This window comes from Sinocyclocheilus grahami, unplaced genomic scaffold, assembly GCF_001515645.1.
Source record: "Sinocyclocheilus grahami isolate Dianchi unplaced genomic scaffold, SAMN03320097.WGS_v1.1 scaffold191.1, whole genome shotgun sequence".
Taxonomy (NCBI): Eukaryota; Metazoa; Chordata; class Actinopteri; order Cypriniformes; family Cyprinidae; genus Sinocyclocheilus; species Sinocyclocheilus grahami.
Window position 1 is genome coordinate 1597561 of NW_015505370.1, and position 21699 is coordinate 1619259.

General features: G+C 38.6%; 1 protein-coding gene across 5 annotated transcripts in view; it reads left to right on the forward strand.

Moving 5' to 3' along the window:
• The window catches only part of bahd1 (bromo adjacent homology domain containing 1), a 41912-nt gene extending 22976 nt beyond the window's left edge, over positions 1-18936 (forward strand). The window contains exons 1-7 of one of the 5 annotated variants that reach the window (XM_016284989.1): positions 5358-5939; positions 9131-10699; positions 14671-15044; positions 16558-16717; positions 16802-16881; positions 17288-17379; positions 17474-18936. In XM_016284989.1, coding sequence (XP_016140475.1) covers positions 9151-10699; positions 14671-15044; positions 16558-16717; positions 16802-16881; positions 17288-17379; positions 17474-17657 — 2439 coding nt within the window. In that variant the 5' untranslated portion in view covers positions 5358-5939; positions 9131-9150 and the 3' untranslated portion in view covers positions 17658-18936. Of the gene's footprint in view, positions 1-5357; positions 5940-8472; positions 10700-14670; positions 15045-16557; positions 16718-16801; positions 16882-17287; positions 17380-17473 lie in introns of those variants that run through there. The other 4 variants (XM_016284991.1, XM_016284992.1, XM_016284990.1 and 1 more) reach the window with 4 other exon arrangements.
• Positions 18937-21699: the final 2763 nt, after the last annotated feature.

Sequence of the window (21699 nt, forward strand, 5' to 3'; positions counted from 1 at the left end):
CTCAGTGCCAGACCTAATACATTGAAGGGCAGCTACTGTTCAACACAATGTAGGCCAAGATAGAACTAGGAACAATTCCCCCCGTTTCTTTTTTTTTTTCTTTTGATTAGGTATTTGGTGGGTCCCTGCTAGTTTAGCTAACAGTCTAACCCTAGGTTTATGACGCCTATTGCAGCATCCCCCACAAGTGACCCCTGCTTAGCCATATCTCTTAGAAAAAAAAAACTAAAACAGGTAAAATCTTTCTCCTTGCCTTTTTTTTTTTTTGATTTCATATTTTATTTCAGTTTTGTCACAGTGACCAAACCCTTGAACCATCAGTGCTTTGAATAATAGTTTGACCACATGTATAGCCCGGTCATCAGCTGACCCCTGCTTACGGCCCCCTCAACAAAGTTACTCATACTCTCTCTTTGTGTTCACGAACACAAAACCATAGCACCCTACCTCACTAGCTGCCTCTCACCAGCTATTCATACCTTACATGGCCTACACAGCCGTTCCCCATAGAGATAGTTTAACACCTCTGTACGTACTTGCATTTGTCTTGTCCCTTTCTCTCTCTGCTGTTCCCACAAGTGTGCCAGTATGTCGCAGACATTCCACAGCCATCCAGCCCTGCCAGCTCACCAGGACCACTAAGGAAACTTAGCAGAGCACTGTAATGGACATCCTTCAGCTCAAAGCAGCCAATGACCTGCAATGGCAAAGAAAGGAACTGCGAGACTGCGACATAAGTGAACATCTGACCAGCATCATCCTCTCCTCGGCCCACACCCTCAAGGGCCTCAGATAGGAGCACCACTGTCTCCCAGCCGTGAGTGACAGGTGTGTGTTAGATTGTTCTTCACCTTTGACATCGCTCGTTGTTGTCTATTCTACAGACTACAATGCCCGAAAAGGGGTAATTTGTAGCGTCTGGACCAATCAAACACACAATTTTTCATTTGATTTAACAAATCAGTTATTCATTAGATTAACAAATCGTCACAGTCCCCTCACCCAATAAACTGGATGCCAGGATGTCTGCAACGACACCAGGCCCGAAGACATGAGCTAGAACGCTTCTGCAACCCCCTAAGTACGTGCCAGGCTTCAGCCTGGTCTTTTCCATTCAACAAGATTCTCTGACTCAAACTGGTTCTTTTTCATCAACCAACTTCAGTAAAGATCAACTGGAACCTTCAGATTACATCAAACCTCTCTCTCAGACAGATGAGACGTGCAAGTATTCAAACTTAGTCTTATTAATTGATAGATTAGGTATCATTTGCACCTTTTTACAAAGGTGTGTTTGAACTAAGAATCTGATGTTTCCCTCGGGTGTAGATCTGCTGAATATGCAAATGGTTCCATAACTTCATTCCTTATTTCCTCTTTACTGCTTAAGCTTTAACCCTTTCCTATACCAACTGTATGTGTGTGTGTGTGTGTATATGTGTATATGTGTATGTTAGACCAGTTTAAGTGTTTATGTAGTATGTTGGACTAGTTTAAGTGTTTATGTAGTTAATAAAGTCTTACTTGTATCACACTTGACGTTGTTCAACCCTGAGAGGTCAGCTAAATATCTACAGCAGATCTAAATATTTATAATTAATTATAACTAGTTATGATTAATTATTCATATTTCCCCATGAGCTGATTTGCTACAGAAGGGAATTAAAACAAATTAACGTTGTAGGTTTTTACTTTTTACTGTTTGGATTTTGTTCACCAATTTTTAATACTAATAGGCAGAACGTTATTTATCTCCTTCTCGTTGGCATCAGCGCTATAAGGATGAACAACCTTTAATTGTAGTCCTTTGCTCAACCATCTGATCTATCAAAGGCAGTGAGCATTTGTTAAATGAGGCTGAATTATGAGTTAAATAGCCTATTTCAAATGTTATTTTCTCATTAAAACGGCATGAAAACACATTTCAAGTAGCTTAAGATAATCTCGTTCATGAGAAGCAGAAGCTGAAGGGTGATCTGCTGGAAACACATCTTTACTTTGAGGTTTAATGCTATGAGCTTGTGTCAGTGTAAAATGAGCTTTGCTTGCAGTATTAATTGTTACCTCTGTTCATATGTTTGTCATTAGAGTGTTCTACCGTTTTAAAAGTCAAATGGAAATTTGAGACGACAACAGACATTTGCATTGCTTTTATCATGATTGGTTCATAAAGCAGAAAATCACAGTTTCATTTTCTGAAGCTTTTTGGACTCGAGATACTAATGGACTCAGATGCTTGATAGAAGGGTTTTATATTTCCACCCACTTTATTGCTAAGTTTTGTCATAGCTTAGGCTGTGTTTGCCATCCTGCCACACACAATGTGTGTTTTAAAGGCTCCCTGATTAAAACCGTAATCAACAGGATAGCAGTCATTTTAGGGATCATTCATTAAACATCTCTATTTGATACTCACTCTTATCTGAGACACTGCAGACTCAGAGGAAGAATCTTTGAGCATTTGATCCTAGTTAATGTTTGATTGTGTGTGTTAAGATCTGGCCTTCAGCAAGTTTTGTGAAGATTCTTAAGTGCTTATCCATTTGATCTGTTAAGCTTATTGGTCTAAGAATGCAAATTCCATTAATTTTTCCTAAATTAAACATGTCATATTTCTGAATGGTATTAAACACCATCAATTTATGTTAAAAAAAATTGTATTTTGCGGGCATTTCTCTCAGATTAGCCTTTGCAGGACCTTGAAGCTTTTGTCCTCTTATGTCTGTATAGTGATACTGTTGGCTATCATTGTACAGGATTATCATTATGGATTACTCAAATCACTTGGTATGTAGCTTCATATCAACACCCAGGTGTATTTTTAACTAGATGTAACCTCTGTGGATATTTTATCCACATTTCTCTAAGACATCATATCTTCATCACAGTCACATTTTGGCTATCTTTAGTTATCTTTAGGTGACATATCATGAAAATCTGACTTTTCCAGGTTTTATACCAGCCAAGGAAACGTGAAAAAGATTAACCCAGTAACTTTGTTTTGGTAAGCCTTTTTCGGCAAGTGTCTGAGAAAACGAGCGCGTCTGATTTCGCTCCCTTGGTGACGTTGCAAAGGGATCTCATTATAATATTACCGCCCCTTAATCTGTAAGTTTACACCCACGGCGCCATCATTGTGTTTTCGCAAGCGACAACGGTATATTAGTTCTAATGGGGTAAGTTTGAGCAAAACATGCTAACTGTTCTGTCTTTGGCTGCACAGACGAGCACAGAACACTATTTAGAGTCCCAGCCTCAGAGGAGACAAGAGAGCAGTGGATTTATTGATTTATTTAATGTATATTGCTGCTGCCACACAGATCTAAAATAAAAGATTTATTTCCCAGCTGTTTACCTTCACAGACATAAACGACTTTTGTTTTTGTAACTCATGTGTGTTTTTAATGTAAACTTGTGTGTGAATGAGAACTTAGTTTAGTACTCACATGCTGTGACAGCCGCTTTCTGTCCGTGTGCTTAGGATGTGTGCGCTCAGAAAACCTAGGTTATCTAGTTTATCTAGGTTTTTGGAGCGCACACATCCGAAGCACACGGACAGAAAGCGGCTGTCACAGCATGTGAGTACTAAACTAAGTTCTCTTTCACACACAGGTTTACGTTAAAAACACACGAGTTACAAAAACAGTCGGTTATGTCTGTGAAGGTAAACAGCTGGGAAATAAATTGCTTGTTTATTTTAGATCTGTGTGGCAGCAGCGTAATATACGTCACCAAGGGAGCGAAATCAGACGCGCTCTTTTTCTCAGACTAGGCTCAGATAAACTCAGAAAGAAGTTTAAACTAATATGGCTGAAAACACATGGTTTCAGCGCGATAAACATGATAATCAGAACCAAAACAGATGTTTTTAGCAGGTACCAGCTGTAATGGCGCAGCTCTATTCTGGAAAAGGGGGCGGGGAGCAGCAGCTCCTTTGCATTTAAAGAGATGGGCACGAAAAACTGTGTGTTTCTGCTTCCATTCAAAATAGGTATTTTCAAAATGATATAATAAATGATATGTGGGGTATTTTGAACTAAAACTTCACATATGCATTCTTGGGACACCAGAGACTTATATTACATATTGTAAAAAGGGGCATAATATGTCTCCTTTAAAGGTGTATTTACACAGCCGAGTTGAGGCTGTTCTATACCTGTAAAGATGCAAAAGATAAAGGCCCGACTAAATTATGCCTGTTCTGATGCACCGCAACCCGCAAGCGATGCATTTATGTCACCTCTGAACAGCATGAAACAATCTGTGGAAATACATCTAAATGCCACTTCAGAGGCACTTCTGTGTCACCTTTGCAATGTAAATTTGGCATTAGAAAACTATTTAGTTTAACAAGGAGATCAGGCTGCAGCTGTAAAACTGGAAATACTTCCCATCGATTTACAGTGTGGTTTTATACTCAACTGCCCTATTTTCCTCTATTCCCTTATTGTTGACTCTCTAATTTATAATTTGAAGACAAAGCAAATGTACACCAACATCTATATTTCATAGCAGTTTTAACAGCATCCAGCTGTTATACATTGTTTCAAGATATTATACACAAAACATCTGACTTTAAGTCTTTAAGGCCATTACTCATGTTTACGTTTTTGTTAATCAGTTGACACAATAAAATGTGTAATTCAAAATATGGGTAAAACACCTGTGTATAATCAATACATAAAGTTCCTTAATGTTAACAAGGTACATTTTTACAGACCTTTGGTTTATGTTGGGGATTTAGAAGAGTTTCTATTATATATATATATATATATATTTAGTTTTGTGGTTACCATTGTGTTAAAGAGTGGCACTTCTCTTTAGGATGTGGATGATGATCGTGTGAGTTGCTTCACTTAACTGAGATCAGTCTCTTCTTGTTAATCCCATGCTATGCTGTTCCTACTCAAGAAACAAGTTTGTTCATTTGTTTAAATGAACTTGTATTGTCCTTTTGTACGAACCTAAACTAATTGTGTGGAAAGGTTTTCCTAAAGTTCATTGAACAAGCTATATTTTCAGTTGTATAAAAAAACTAAAATCCATATATAAATCTAACTTTATATTATAGTCTGCAAATTAAAGGCATATTTAGTGCTCAAACAAATATCAGTGAGTGTGAGAGTTTAAGTAACATTTCTCTGTGATATTTATACTATAGGGACACTAAATCATTATTCAGTTGAAAATGTGTTTTTAAACCCCAGAACCGGATTACAGTGATTGCATATCTTTTTCAGTGTCATTTGTTTATGAATTTGTTCATAATAGCCTGAGGTACCTGTTTTCACATGCATCTCACATTAAAGAGACAAGGACCTATGCTTGACGAGAACGTCAAAAAAAAACCCAACCGGTTGTTTGAATTAGATTTGAATAAGGGAAGTAGGGCTTGTTCCTGGAAGGATTGAGAGTTCAATATCTTTTTTATCTAAAACTCCTGCCTAGACAGCTCTGATAACCTCATGCGAACTTTTATCCTTTGGCAATTATTTCATTATAGTTTCTGAGTATTACTGATGATCAGATAGTCCAAGGCACTCCATTATGTAATAGCTGTTGATCCAAGGCACTTTGCTCACTGCATGCGATCAGGGACTGGCCACCAGTGAGTTTACGGAGCGATGAGGTTTAAACCTCAGCCGATGCCTGTCATTTTTTCATTTTTTCATCACTCAACTACCTGAGTGATGCCAACGAGACCTCGTCCCAGCGCAGCAGCGGCTTTCACGAATGCAGCGCATGAATATTATCTCGAGCAGCACGCTACTTCGGAAGTAGGTCACCGATTAAACGTGTCTTGTCAGCTGTGTGTGCTCCCCTCGTTTCATTTCACTGTTGAGCATCGATATTATTGTAATAGCCCAACAACAGGACCCTCGTTGCTCGCGGAATGTGATTATTTGATCGGGAATACAGCGGAGTGAGTGGATGACGAGGTAAATGAAGGATTACTAATCTGTTTTATCTTGTTTATGCGCTGTTCTCTAGCGCTCGCGCTCTCTCTCTCTCTCTCTCTCTCTCGCTGTCGGTGGGGAAATAGCCCGAAACATGACATGATCCGCACACATTGCTGTGTAAATTCGGTTCGAGAGGCGCTTTTTAGTTAGACTTGCGAAACTGTTCTTTCATCGTGCTCAGGATACCATCGCGAAGCTTGGAAATTTCGGCAGGGACCGACCGAGCGCTTTCCGCTTCGGCGTTCGATTCTCACGGTTGGCCGTTTAGTGTCATTTTCAGCACTTACATTAATTGCTCTGGTTCGAGTTGACCGTGCTGGTTCGGTTTCGCAGCTGGAAGGTATGTGGTGGCAGAAACCGTAGGATGTGAAGCGAACGGATCTGGGGTTTTTGTTGTTTAAGTGTGTGTATATGTGTGTGATACGCCCTAAGAGCCGACCGAGCTCCACTCATCTTTATACACCTCCAGCAGCACGCGCTTGCTGCCTTTATCCTGGATTACTTTAATCGCACTGTACATTTCACTCAGATGTGTTTCCTTCTTTCGTTTTTCAGTTCTTTTTTCCGTCCACACCTTCCCGTTCTCCATATCTGCAGTGTTGGAGGAAAAATGAACAACATCTATTTGTGTACAGTGAGTGAGGGGTACATTTCAAATTACTTGAAGGGAAAGGCAACTTCTTTCGTCTCTAAACGTCAGATATCACTGCTTTCCCATCTATTAAAGCACAGACTGGACGCATTTTTCCTAACGTTTACTTCGTTTTATGAACAAAACGCCAGATGGCTCTCCGATTATTTGCCAGAAAGTCATGGGCTGATACCTCAGCCCGAAAAAAACACCCGGAATGGTGGTAAATAATGGGCAGCAGTCCATTTCCCTTCACCCTTCCTGAAACTAAAAAGGGAAACTCTAATTTTCCACATTATCGTGCCAACAATTCATCCTCCAGCTACCTTTCATTGGAGAGTTTGTGTTGTGCCACTCAATTGGACATGGCCAGCAGTTAGTCTGTTATTTTATAAGCCCCACATCCCTCCAGATCAATAACTTGTGACATTCACAGAATTACAAAATGTTGATTTAGTTTTCAGTGGCACCTTGAAAGTTTTTTTTTAAAGCTTTCCACATTTGTGAGCAAACTGTAGGATTCATTTGCGATAATGGTCTTTATATGAGCAATAGAAGAGAAGTAATAGGCTTTCAAAACAGAATTTTTTTTGAAGGGATAGTGAAAAGTTTTATTTCTGGATCAATGTTGATCTGTGGTAAAACATTTAGAGCTTTTTTTTTTTTTTTTTTTTTTTTATTGATAACTAATGGAAATCCAAAACTGAAATTTTTTTTTAATGCACGTTTTTTATTAGTCACTTTTGTGGTTAGTTTAACCACAGAATGATTCCTCTCTTTATCTGGCATGGCTGAATGATTTTAAACAGTCGAGAGCAGTAGGACAGCTGAAGAGGATTGTTGCTGAAATGAGAGAATGCCACAGTTGTCAATTATGGTAGATGCCTTATTGTGTCCATATTTTACTGTTTGGTTTTAGGAATGCGCATAAGAGTGTTTCTTTCAAGGGTGCTGAACTTGCTCTGTGTGTTGTAAAGGAGAGCGCTGCATGCGTCTGAGGTTGACTGATGGTTATGATGACCTCTTTTATTTGACAGATGGAGTTTCAAATACAGCAGCTGTCAAACTTAATAACCGAGCACATGAATAAATGAATCTATTCACACAATCCAAGCAAGCCTGTAGCATTCATACCTTTTCAAAGCTTTTCTGTCTTTCGTGGTGGAGCACAGTGGTACTAATAATACAGAACATAAAATGCAAAATCATATTTGAAATTAGAGCGATGCATCAAACAAAAAGATGTCTTTGTATAATAATAGCTACTAGTTCAAACATCAGATTCAGCAAGAAAGCCTCAAGGACTTCTGTTAATTTTAAAGGAAGAGGAACTTGTCAATAGGTCAAACAGTTAGTGTTTTGTGTCAGTTAGTGTTAAGTTTCATATGGAGCCCTGTCGTGTCTCTGTGTGTGTTTGACCCCTGACTTGCCTTTCATTTAATCAATAGGTCTTGGGGAAACATGTTGGACATGTTAAATCTCCAGAATGTTGTCATGAGCGGATATTGATGAATGTCCTTGAATACTGCATTTGTTTCTCATCTGCAAGTTTAAAGGAATTCTACCTTAATGTCCCACAAAAATTGCAAATCAAATACTTTTTATCTGGAGAACAGCAATTTAAGTGGCACTTAAGAAACTAGAGGCACTCAGACTTATGTTATTTTTACCAATCAAGTGTCTCTGTTCAACTGTCTCTTAAAGGAATTCCCAAAAATGAAAGTTGCGTCATTACTTAGTGTCTTGTTGTTTTAAAGGCATTGAGAGTTTCAGTCATTGTACTTATTTGGAAAAGGGCACATAAAACATTTCCTTTTTTGTAGTTTTCAGAAGAAATAAAGCGATATGACTTACTTTGAAACAACACAAGGGTGAGTGAACAATGACAGAATGTTCATTTTTTTGGGTGGACTATGCCTTAAAATTATGCAGAATGTAAATAGGAATGGCTGACCTAAGTTTCAGACATTGTGGTACTTTCATGTCAATCATATGTATTGGGACTGTTTTGCGGTCTCTCTGTACATGTTTTAGCAATTATATCATAATACATTTGAAAAATGCACATAGGCTAATTATTTCCAGGTCTATTAGAGATGAGTGTAATCAGTTCTAGAGCCGTGATGCCAGTATGTGCTAAATGAATGATTTAGGATAAATCTCAAGAGTTAAAATCTCAGAAATGTTATACATTATTAATACATTTTATGTACTCAAGTTGAAAGATTTGTTACAAAAGGCCAAAACAGCATATACTCATTAAAAAAATTGTTTAGGCCTATTGCACCTACGCCGTTTACTGACCATGTTTGTCCCTGCCAAATTAAAATTCTCTAGCCAGACCAGCAACCTGATTAAGGTGGCACATAAGGCCACATTTGTGCTGATTATTCAACATTAGTTGACATAGCCGTTCGCATTAATATTAATTAGTAGAGGTTAAAAAAGTCATAATGGCTTCTGTACACACTATAAATTGAATCATAGTGGTTGCAGCTTTGAAATTACAAATTAACAATGCTTGATATTTCCTTGATAGGTTTTGCATGGCAGAGTGTGATGACCCATGCACGGCAGAGGAACTCTTTATGTGGATATAAGAGTGAATCTGCGGACCAGGTGAGCTGTCAGACAACTATGGACAGAACTTGGCCAGAAAAGAAGGCTAAAAGATGTTCTAGCCAAAGAGGAAAAGGTAAGGAAATAAAAGGAAAGACCACTGAGAGAGACCGGAAGCTGTACCCTCTCAGGGGACGACATGGATTGGGTGAAGTGAGCGCGCTTAACTGCTGTGTCTTATTGACGCGCTTAGATGAGAGCGAAACGTGCAGGAAAGGCATGAAGGCCCAGGTGAAGGAAATGCAGGGGAAGGCGAAGATCTGCATGTGTCGCAAGAAAGCCTGTAAGACTTGCCGGTCAGCGCCTGAACAAAAAAGCAAAGTGAAACCTGATAAATCTGCCTTATACACAGAATTCATCCTTGAACCTCGCCAAAGGCGGCTGGCCTCTCTGAACGCAGAAGCCGTTAACAGTCTGCTGTTGGACAGAGAGGACCCCCAACAGACATCAAAATCCTCAAAGAAGCAGCAACAGACAAAAGCAGACACTTCTCTCTCTAAAGACACAAAAGATCATGTTTGTTCCAGAAAAGGCCAAGACAACCGGAAACGCTCTTGCACCGGAGAGACCGAACAATGTCGAAACCCAAAAAAAGCAAAGACGGAGTCTGACGCTATTGATCTACAGACTTTAAACAGTCCTGCTCCCAAACGTCTGGCGGGTTTAAATGCGGCTGCCCTGCTCAAGCTGACCAGCACGTCCTCGGGAGTGAAGCGCAGGGGTAAAACAGATGGCAAACCGAGCAGCGGAGCAGTGCGAGGGAAGCAGCTACAGTTGAAATTGCATAAACGGCAGCACAACTTGGACTGTCAGTCCAAGTTAAAAGTATCGCATCAATGCTGCAGCCTCTGCGAGAAGCAAGCCCTCCACACTGAGGCATTGTGGGATGGGAGCACAGGAAGCCATGGCTTTATTAGTCCCGGATATCAGTGCAGATCCATGCTCGGCTATCCCCTCAAGCCTGTGAAGGAAGAGAAAACAGAGACTGATGTGAAATCATATTACTGCTGTTCCCAGGAGAGATCAGTTGAGTACTGCCATAGACTAGCCCTGTTCCTCAGCCAGAAAACCTTTCCGGAAACTGATGAACATTCTCTGAAGGGATTTATTCCTTCTCCTCACACCCTGACGCATCCAGCAATGCCCATTAGTGCCCATCCTTATCCCTGTTACCCCGGGTACTACGTCCACATCGCTCATCACGGGACTCCGACGCTTCCCGTAAGCTCAAATCCTGGGAGCCACACACCCTCATCCGTACCCCCGCTGACAATGTGCACTAGCGGGGTCCAGAGACCCAAACTGCTGCCCTCTTCGGTGTCCCATCCTACGGGGATCCCTCATCCGGCATACTGTAACTCTGTGGGCACCTGTTACGGAGAGGCCTGCAGGCTCAGCAGCTATGCCTACAGACCCACACAACCCATCGCTAGCAGGGGCTGCTCATACAATGCAGGATGCTCCAGCTGCATGCACAAAATGGAAACAGGTAGGATGGAAAATAAAATGTTTAAAATGAAAAGTTTAAAATATCTCTTGCTTTGTCAAATTAGCTCCATAACCGTAACTTTACAGGGAAGTTTGAGCCTTTGAGCTTGAAAGAGATTGCTTGCTGCTAACTCAGATTTTTTTTCTTGTGATTTATGATTGAAGTACAGAGGAGAAAGTGGTAGTAGGTAAACTGTCGCATTTTGTATTTTAGTAGGGCTACATCTGATACAATTGGAAAAAAATAAGCTAGCAAGATGCTGTCAAACTTTAAGCACTTCATAAAGCAAGCATGCACATATGTGTGCCAAACAGAGCGCAACCGAAAGGAAGTGTAATAAGGTTAACTCTTTATTCGTAAATGTCAAATTTTTTTAGTAACTTCTTCTTGTGCTTAATATATAGCATAGCTAAAATGCATACAGTACATTTATGTAATCTAATTTAAGTAATTCAAAAGTTCAGAGTCAGTAAGATTAATACTTCTTTAATTAATACTTTTATTCACTAAGGGCTTACAAAATTGATCAAGCACTGATAATAATGAGAAATGTTGCTTGAGCACCAAATCACATTGCAATATTTTGCTTTTCTGCAATATATATTGCGATATGAAATATCACCAGATGACTAGAATAGCTATATTTGGAAAGAATTCATCATTCTAGAGTTAGTGGAGAGATTTTGTTGGGGAGGTCACCTGCATAGACAATAAAATTTATATAAATTTTTTTTTTTTTTTACTTTGCAGATGTTTGTGAAAAAATGTGTTTATATTTGGCTTTTTGCAAGAACCAACTCAAACCTCTTTCAGTATCCGTTTCAGAGTTAAAAAAACAAGTTTTTGTAGGCCACATTTCCACTGTTTTTGACTAATTCAATATGACTACAAAACTAATAATAATAATTACAGTTATTTTATTGTGATTATGAAATAAAAGTATTAAAATAAGGAATATATTGTAATATATAAATAAAAAAAATTAGTAGACTTGTTTTTGAAATCACATCAGTATGTAAAATAACGATTGACTGAATTGAAGTGAAAATGTTTCTCTAATGTGTATGGAGTGATTTCCACATTCATCATTCTTTACCTTGTTTGTATCCTCAACCTTGACCCAGTCTCAGTGGCAGACATCTTTGTGAATGAGCTCACGCAGTCTCTGATTGATCTAAAGGTGTACACAACAAATACGGTGACATTAAGGGATGTCAAGAGAAACCCCATCGAGGTCGCATCAAGGACTTAAGAAAAAAATATTGGGTTGAATACGAGTCAAAAGAAATGACATTCCCTTCCCCAGCCATGTCATTGTGGCTACATGTTCCCTGCAGTCTGTTCGCTGCTGGTTCGAATGTGAGTAATTGCCACAGGTGGGGAGGGTGCTGGTTATTTTTTGTTGGCAGGAGACTTGAACTGTCTGTTCATTGTGAGGTGGCAGCTGTGGTCTCGCAGCCATTTATGAACCTCGCCACGGGCAGAGACCTCTGCAGACATGCTCCCTTGTTGGTTTTTAACCACACGGCTGGGTTATACAATGTAATTTTTCACTCACCGTAATCTCCATTAATGAGACTGTAATCTGACTCTCTGCGGGTTTCTCTTTAGGTACAGCATGACTTTACTGTGACAAGACAAACAAGCAAAGCAAAAGCATTTTTAGTATTACTTTAAAGCTGGTATATTTGGTTTGATATTAAATTTATGTGCAAGTTGTGTAATTTTCTATAAGTGCAAAGCTTTACACTTGAAAAGATACTTTTACATACACAATCTGCTATATTGAACAATTCAGTACTGTTCAATGTACACTAAAAGCTGAGTATTAGGAGAGTGCAGATTGATTAAAGATGTCTGTATACTGTAGGGAGAAGTGAAGTTTTCTTCAAATAACGCTTCATGCTTGATTGAAGCTACAATGACTGCAATAATCCTTAAAAGCGATCTCTGTCCACAGAGGCCAAGCACTGTGAACAGGGTTATCTTAAGTATTGTTATCCTTCATTTGTGTAGACAGAGTGCGATTACTGCTCCAACCGCATGTCACTGTGTGCACTTAGTTTGAGGGCTGTTTGATTTGTTCAAAATTGGTGTTCAATTTACGCTTGTTGTCTCTGTTAGATTTTCGGCATTCCAGATTGTAATAAAATGTCTGCGTTTACTATTCATTGATGTCAAACCTCAGGGGATGGGTAGTGTGATAGCACTGATAGACCTGTCCTGCGTGCCTGATCTTTTGCGTGAGAGGTCCCTGAGGGAGACAGTCCTGCTGCAGGTTAAAACCAACAACAGGTTAATCAGCTATTATTGAGTCATTCTTCTTCCTACTTTGCAGTGGGCAGTAACACAGTAATTATAAAAAGATAATTGAAATGATTTCAGATAAGTCACTCGGTGCCTCCACTCTCTGACCTCCAACCCTGTGCTGATTTGACCTCGTATATAGACTAAACCGCATTAAATTACTGAAAAATTAAACTCAGCAGCCTCACCAGATTCCCAGTTTAATTTAAAAATGGAAGATTTACGATTTCATTTAGAAAACATTTTAAAGGAGCAATTCACCCAAAAATGAAAATTTACTCACCCTCAGGCCACCCAAGATGTAGATGAGTTTGCTTCTTAATCAAAATAGGTTTGGAGAAATTTAGCATTACAGCACTTGCACACAGTTTTTCACTTCACGAGACATTATTTGATGGACTGTAGTCGTGTGGATTATTGTGATGTTTTTATTAGCTGTGTGGACTCTCATTCTGATGGCACCCATTCTCTTATCTATTGGTGAGAAAGTGATGTAATGCTAAACAAACTCATCTACATCTTGGATGGCCTTAGGGTGAGTACATTTTAATGAATATATATTAAAGTTTTAAAGGTCCGTTGTGAACTATAAAACTTAAAATGGTAATCAAATTAAAATAATTTGACTATTCCCAACTATGCAATTTTCATTTCTTGTAATTGCACAGTAACATTTTCCACAGTTCATCCCACATTTAAGCAGTTTAAAGAAATAGTTCACCCAAAGATATGTACTCTACTGAGTAATTCATGAAAACTAACAAGTATACATTTCTAGACTAATTTAATCCGTAGTTCAACCAGTGCTGAAATACGATCTGTCATTATTTACTCACTCTCATGTCATGCCAAATGCATATGCTGAACACGAAAGGGGAATCTTCACAACATAGATCTTTTCCATACAACAACAGATCATAAAGACTAATTTAGTGCATGAGACATACTGCTTTTATAGTGCATTTTTTTTTACTTTTTGGAACTTGACAGTCTGTGGTCACAATGAACTTGTCATTCATTGTATGTGAAAAATAAAGGTGTGAACGGAAAACCTTTTGTGCGCCACGGATAAAAATTAGGATGCAGTACAGCTTTGGAACAACATGAAATGAGAATATAATGGTAGATATTTAATTTCTGGGCTAAGATGGATAATAAAATACACATTTCTTATCCTTTTTCATGCATTAACAGAATGCATCACATGTACAGGCTCACATCTCGAATTTCCTCATCACTATGGGAACTGCATAGGCAATTGACAGGAGGTTTCCCAAGATTGGCTCATCCACCCTTAAATTTGGTCATGTGTGTTTTTCAGATGCCTACACAAACCTTCCGGCACCCTTGTATCACAGCAATTGGATGCTATTGGACTGATATTGTTATGTTGGAAGTTCAGTTATGTATTAATAATCAAGTGTTTCACTGTTTTCACATTTGTAAATTGACATGTTGTTACTGTCATAAAATCCAATCCCCTCAAGGTTGTATATAATTGTGGTTACAGGCTCTGCATCTGACCACGCAGCATCTGGCACACTGACTGATTTATGACTACATTAGTCTGCTATGTTGTATTACATGCAATATGGAGTTTTTTTATGATCATAAATGTTGAGAATTTTATGAACCAATGATTTTTGCTTCCTCTACTCCTGTAGAAGACTACTCTTACCCCCTGGATGACCACAGCTCGTCCATCACGATGCCTTCTGCCTTGCCTCTGTCCATCTGCCCCGTATCCAGTGTGCCTCCACCCACCCAATCAGTGCCCCACCTGAAGACGCCTCTTCCCGATGCCGGTCGACCCCAGGTGCAGATTAGAGTGGGACGGGAATGCCCTCAGAGGGCCAAGCCACCCAGTGGCTCTCGTTCTGGGGTGCGGGACTCCGCTGTTTGCCCCCACATTAAGGATGGCCAGCTGGGAGTGGGCCATGGCAGCAGCACTGCCAAGCAGTCAAAGATCAGCCGTCGCCGGCCAACAAACGGCTGGCTGCCTGTTGGCGTGGCAACAGAAAAGGAAGTATTCATCGTGGTACGTACTCGAGTTGCCTTGGGATGGTGTCAGCACAGACTGTCATATTGGAAGTTTCCTTAAAAGACATTTAGGTGCCCAGAGCAAGACTTCAAGCAGCGGTTCAGTGAAAGAGTTTGCATTTATTCCTGACAAATGACTAAATGATGCCCTAGGCATTTTCCTTTGAACAGCACTCGCAAAATGTCAGTAGTAAACATTGTGAATTGCATTCATTGGAAATGACATTATTATTATTATTATTATTAAATTCCAGTGAGGTTCTTTTAAGCAAATATTTCTGAAACAAATTTTATGCCAGTGGGCAAACCTCAGACAATGAACGGTTGTGTTTTTAAAATGTTTGCACCGTGCCGCTTTTTTTATTTCTCCATTTTAGTGTTTTTATGAACTAGAACATCTGTATTAAATTGAGAGTTTATGAACACAACACTTCAGGATTCAGCAGGCAATCTGTTTAGTCAACCACACTGCTGACTCATGCCTGTACTCGGTCTTTGTGCTGCTCTTTAGGGATTTGGATACTAGTCCTAGCCTAGTCAAATAGAGTAATAAAAACAAGTCAATTTGATGAGAGACTCTACTGTGTAATCATGGTTAGATATATTTTCCCCTTAGTATCATCAGTATTTGTGCAAAATTTCCATATACACATACCTTTAGAAAGTTTGGGGTCAGTAAGTTTTTTTTTAATTTTTTTTTTAAAGAAATTCATTCATGAAAAATAAATTAAATTGATAAATTAACAGTAAAGACATTTGTTACAAAAGAAATATTAAAAATGCTGTCACGGTTGCCTCAGAAATATTAAGCAACACAACTGTTTTCAACATTGATGGTAATAAGAATCATTATAAATAATTTAGCTCCAAATCAGAATATTAGAATGATTTCTGGATGATCATGTGACACTGAAGACTGGAATGGCTGCTGAAAATTCAGCTTTGCCTTTAGAGGAATAATAATGTTTCAGGGATAAATTACAATTATATTAAAATAAAAAACAGTTATCCTAAATTGTAATATTTCACTGTATTGCTGTTTTTACTGTATATTTGATCAAATAAATGTAGCCTTGGTAAGTGTAAGAAATCACCAAATTTGAATGGTAGTGTAGATATTTTGCTGCACTCAATTCAAATATTATTTTTTCTATTTTTAGTGGCATTGCTTTAATTAGCATGTTGACAGCACACCGTGCTTATTTTTAAAGGGTGCATTTTTAAATGAATCTCCTTTAAAGCGCCTTACCTGTGGTCCACATGTTACATGTGTAAGATAGCAAGTGTCAAGTTAAAAATACTTTTTGAAATGCATTTTGAGAGTAGTCATTCAGGCAAACCAGACTACTTGATTAAGCTATCTTAAGTAAAGCTTTAATCACTTAGGCTGGTTTCACATTGACCCTTCTTGGCGTTTTTAAAATGTGTAGTTTTTCAAATGTCTGACATGATCCAAAAGTTTATAATGAGATAGAATGCGATGTGTGACTATATTTTTCATTTTGTTTAAGAGTGAAGACTCCACATCCCTGCGCAGGTGTTATGAAGGAGTGCAGAGAGATGGAGAGGTGATCAGGGTCAGAGACACAGTGCTACTGCGCTCAGGTCCCAGGAAGAAGTCCTCGCCTTACGTGGCCAAAGTCTCTGCCTTCTGGGAAGACCCTGAGTCAGGTAAGTCTTCCTCTAAATACTGTTTTCTCTGGTACATCAATGAAAGTCACAGAAGAGCTCATAATACTTGATGCCTACTTTCAGGGGAGCTGATGATGAGCTTGTTTTGGTACTACCGCCCAGAACACACTCAGGGGGGTCGCAATCCCAGCATGTACTGTGAGGTGAGTCTAGAATTGTTCATGGCACAGCAGTGTGGTCCTCCGGGGACTAGCAATGTCAACATTTGACTTCCTTTGATTAGGATTTTAATAGAGGAAGTAGGCAGCACAAGTTTCCTGTGTTCAGTAAACCGCTGAAATAGGGACACTGGGCAAACAAATGACTCCCAGCACTCTCAAACACGTTACGAACACTGTATATGTACTATAATTCATAAAGGGAATATTTAAGTTGAATTTTTAACATGCGTGCATCTTCCGACATAAATATTTGATTTAATACTACGTCTCAAAAGAATTGTTTTTTTTTTTCTCATTGTATTTGGTGCAATATTTATTTTATACATTTACAGCATGGATTCCCTTAAGTTGATTATAAAATATTGATGGTGTGTGTGAATTTTTCCAGAATGAGATTTTCGCATCTCGGCATCAGGATGAAAACAGTGTGGCATGTATCGAGGATAAGTGCTATGTGTTGACATTAGCACAATATTGTAGGTGAGCGATCATATTTATCGGCTCTTTGCAAGTGTCAAATGTATCATCACCTCCTATCCTTTCTATAAATCAAATGTGATTTGGAATGTTTCAGATTTTGTGCCTTGGTGAAGTGTGGTGAGGAGGGCTTTCCCAGACGTAGCTCCCTGGTCCCTCCTTCCAGCGATGTAATTCCAGCTCATCGTTGCATGCCCAACGACATCGACCCCGACTTGGTGTTTGTCTGCCGCCACGTTTATGACTTCCGCTACGGCCGTCTGCTGAAAAACCTGCAGTAGGTTTGAATGGAGCCATACACTGAAACCAGAATCCAAAACGTTGTAACACAATCAAAGCCCTATCAGCTGGATGGCCACAAGTCTTTAGGGAGGAGTTGTTATTTTCTGTTTTCCCTTTAGGATAAATGCTCTCGGCGTAGCACTTCTGAAAAAGTGAAAAAAGTTGCAACTGTTATCCCTCGTGACTTTATAGAACGGCATTCTGAGCACAACTACCTTGAGTTCAAAGGTACCGATCGCCAAAATGTGATTTTTCACTCCATGAATTTGAGTATTTATTTTTGCAGTTATCTTTTATATTTGCTGAATGAGTGTAAAAAGACGAAGAAATTTAATGCAGGTACATTAAGAATTACCTTGAATTATGGAATAGAGTTCTAATATTCTCTCTTTGGAAGTAACTGCACCCTTATTATTGAACCTAGTAATCTGTGGATTGAAGGGAAAAAATATTTATTTTTAGATAAATTGAACACAAGCTCCTTGTTTTAGGAGGCACCAATCAGTTTGATCCTCAACACAATGGCCAATCATTCATTCAATCATCATAACAGGGTGTAGGGGATCACAGACTTATCATGGGGGACCAAATATCCCAGAATGCATTTGGTTAACTTAACATTCTGTTGATCGACCAATGAGTAATGAGCTTTCGTCCTCCCGTTGCCCATCATGACTTGCCTTATATCCAACACCGAGTTTCCCCGTTTTCTGCCTTCCCAGCAAACCAAAGGTTATCACGCCACTCCTTAACATCCACCTTCGCAACTCCATTAGTTTGCACTAAAACTTATCATTCACCGAGTCAGCAGTCTGGCTCAGTTCATAAATGTCACCTGCTACTGATCTCCAATGCAGGAAAATACTGTGTATTTGTTGTATGTGTACAAAGAGATACGAGAGAACTCGCTAACTGTCAGTTACAAATGTGAATGGACAAACTTTATCTCGTGCGCACAGGCCTGCTTTCAACGTGTGCCCTTTGCTTCTCGTCCTACATGGTAGTTTTGTTACAAGATCGCTAATTATGATATGAGAAAGCTGTTTTATATGGTCTGTTTGTGCCTTTAAATAGTTAACAGTTTTCTATGTGAAGAAATACTGGTTGGTTGATTTTTTTATTTTATTTTTTATTCAAGCCTATTCACGTTTTTGGCCTGCTTGTTTTGCACCACATTGTTATCTGTGTTAAAAAGCATTGATAAGATTGTCTGATTACACTATGCTGACCTTCACACTTCCCTATTTTGGACCTTTTCTTTAGAAGATTGCAGACTTTACATGAACAAAAAAACAGAAGTGAAATAATCTCGTCCTGATCTTCCGTTCTGTTCTCAGTTATTGCAGTAAATGTCATCTCCTAGCATCAGATATGTCAGTTTAGATGTGTTAATGCCATAGCGGTTTCGCGGAACATTTAAGCAGAGCTCGTTTTGCTTTGGTTGGCGGTGTGGTTGAGTAGACTACTTAATGGTTGCTGTTAGTGTGAAAATTATGTATTTTTGAAATGTATACTTCTCTAGAAGAATGTTCTGGATGGCAAATACAACATGTTGTGTACCAAAATGAGGAGAGAGGGAGAGGATTATGTTCATTCTTCTGTATACAAAACTGACCATGAATTCCAGGCTCTTTGCTCCTTTGATGAATGGCTGTTTGTGTGTATGTGGGCGAGCGTGTCTATATATATATATATATATATATATATAGGACTGAGATATATATATTTCAGTGCAGCATGGAAGTACTGGGCATTCTTTGAAATAATAGATCTAGCACAGCGCATTTGTATTATTTAAGATAGAAATGTATATTATAAGAGGAAAGTATTTAAAAGGAATAAATAATATATGAGCATCAAGGTCTTTGTCTCGTGTGTTTATTTCCTTGGCTTCTGATGTATTGCCGTCGATCCAAATGAAGCATAAAGCACATAATTACACATTTAACACCGGTTGTGAGATATTAATAGCTTCTCAAAGCCATCCTGAGGCATCTATGTCAAAAAGCTTCATAAAAAAGTCCATATTACATAATGAACGTTGTGCGCATATTTTTCCTGAAGGCTCTGTGTGTTGCTGTAATCTAAATTAAATCAATGTTCAATTAATATTACAGTGTGTATTAAAAGACCTCATTACTGATAGTATTAGACAAATATTTAAGAAAAAACCTGATGGAGAACAGCTCCTTTTAAATTTTTAGTTGACAATGATTGTCATTTTGATGTTTATTTTATATAGTTAAGAGAACACAAGCTGCACTGGAGCAGTGTTACCACAGGGTGTCATACTGAACCTACCTTGACCCTCTTTTGCCCGACAGCACTAACTCAGTCTTATGAGAAAAATGAGACCATGATAGCTGAACAGTGAAACATCCACCATTTCCATGTCCTCTTTTAATGCAAATCAACAAAAACACTTGTGTTTGTTGTATTTAACTGCCCTGCATTTTAATTTCAATTGATTGGTTGTAGGGTGTATTTACATTTATGAATTTGGCCTTTATCCAAAGTGGTTTGCAGTGCATTCATGGTTTGCATTTATGTTCTCTTGGAATTTTGGATACAGGAAAACATCACTTCAAATATAACATCCACTGTTTTAGAGACATCTGCTTTTAAAGTAATAGTTCACCCAAAAATGAACATTTGATGAAACGTTACACACCCTCAGGCCATCTAAGCTGTAAAAGAGTTTGTTTCTTAATCAGAACAGATTTGTAGAAATGGCATTACATTACTTGCTCAGCAGTGAATCCTCTGCAGTGAATGGGTGCCGTCAGAATGAGAGTTCAAACAACAACATAAAAAAAATCGAAATAATCCACGAGTCCAGTCGCTAAATGTCTTGTGAAATAAAAAGCTGCATATTTGTCCATCATTAAGACGTTTTTCATTTTAAACCGTCACATCTGGCCAAGTCCATAATAAGGATTCCTACAGTGAAAAAGTCCATCCCCTGTTGTCCTCTCACATCAAAATCCACCAACATATTTATTTAGAGCCTTTTTGGAAAAAGTTTTCACAACTTTCACTGGAGAAAGCAATGTTATGGATAGAGGACTCGTTTGAAGCTTTTCGCTTCACAAGACATTAATTGATGGACTGGAGTCATGTGGATTTATGTTTTCATCAGCTGTTTGAACACTCATTCTGACGGCACCCGTTCACTGCAGAGGATCCGTTGTTGAGCAAGTGATGTAATGCTACATTTCATAGAATCTTTTCAAATGAAGAAACAAACTGGTCTACGTCTTGGATGGCCTGAAGGTGAGTACATTTTCAGCTAACTTTCATTTTTGACTGAACTCTTTTCTTCATTGGTCATCTTAGTAGCTTACTGAAGCTGTCCATTTTATGACTTCTGAAATTAATTTTCCTCCTTGACCTGCTCAAACTCTCAGTGCCCTTCAAGCATAACCAATCCCAGAACCAAAGTATGATGCATTTGCAGATTTATTTTGCTACCTGGATCCTTCAATCCTCATGGAGACCAGTTTGGAAAGTACTTGCAAGCAGATGGAAAAATCTGCTAGCTGTTTTATTTACTTTCTTATACAGGTTTCAGGCCAGAAGGCATTTGTTTTTCAGGTGCATCTTGTATGATGCCCAGCACACATTTTACTAAATAAAATTTCCATGCAGCTGATATTATAGAGATATGGATTTGACAACAGCCATGTATGGTAAGTCTTATATGGCATTTGATACACATTTTGAGTACAAATATATGTGCACATTTGGTGATTTCTATATTTTTTTGTTCATTAATATACCTGAGTGCAACAGACAGCTTGAATGGAGTGCACACCATGAGCTAAATTAGATTCTTCTGCAGTCTTTTGTTTCCATTATTAATGATCCATGTGAAAAATGATGGAAGCAATAATGATGTTTTTGGTTTTCAGTTACGCTAATGTTGTAAGATAAGCACATTTTGATGTTGCCATCTGTCCAATGAACAAGTGCTTTCATTGGTTCTTACAGAATAATTGCTGTTTGTTTACCCTGAAGAGCAACAGTTGCTCTCTATATTAA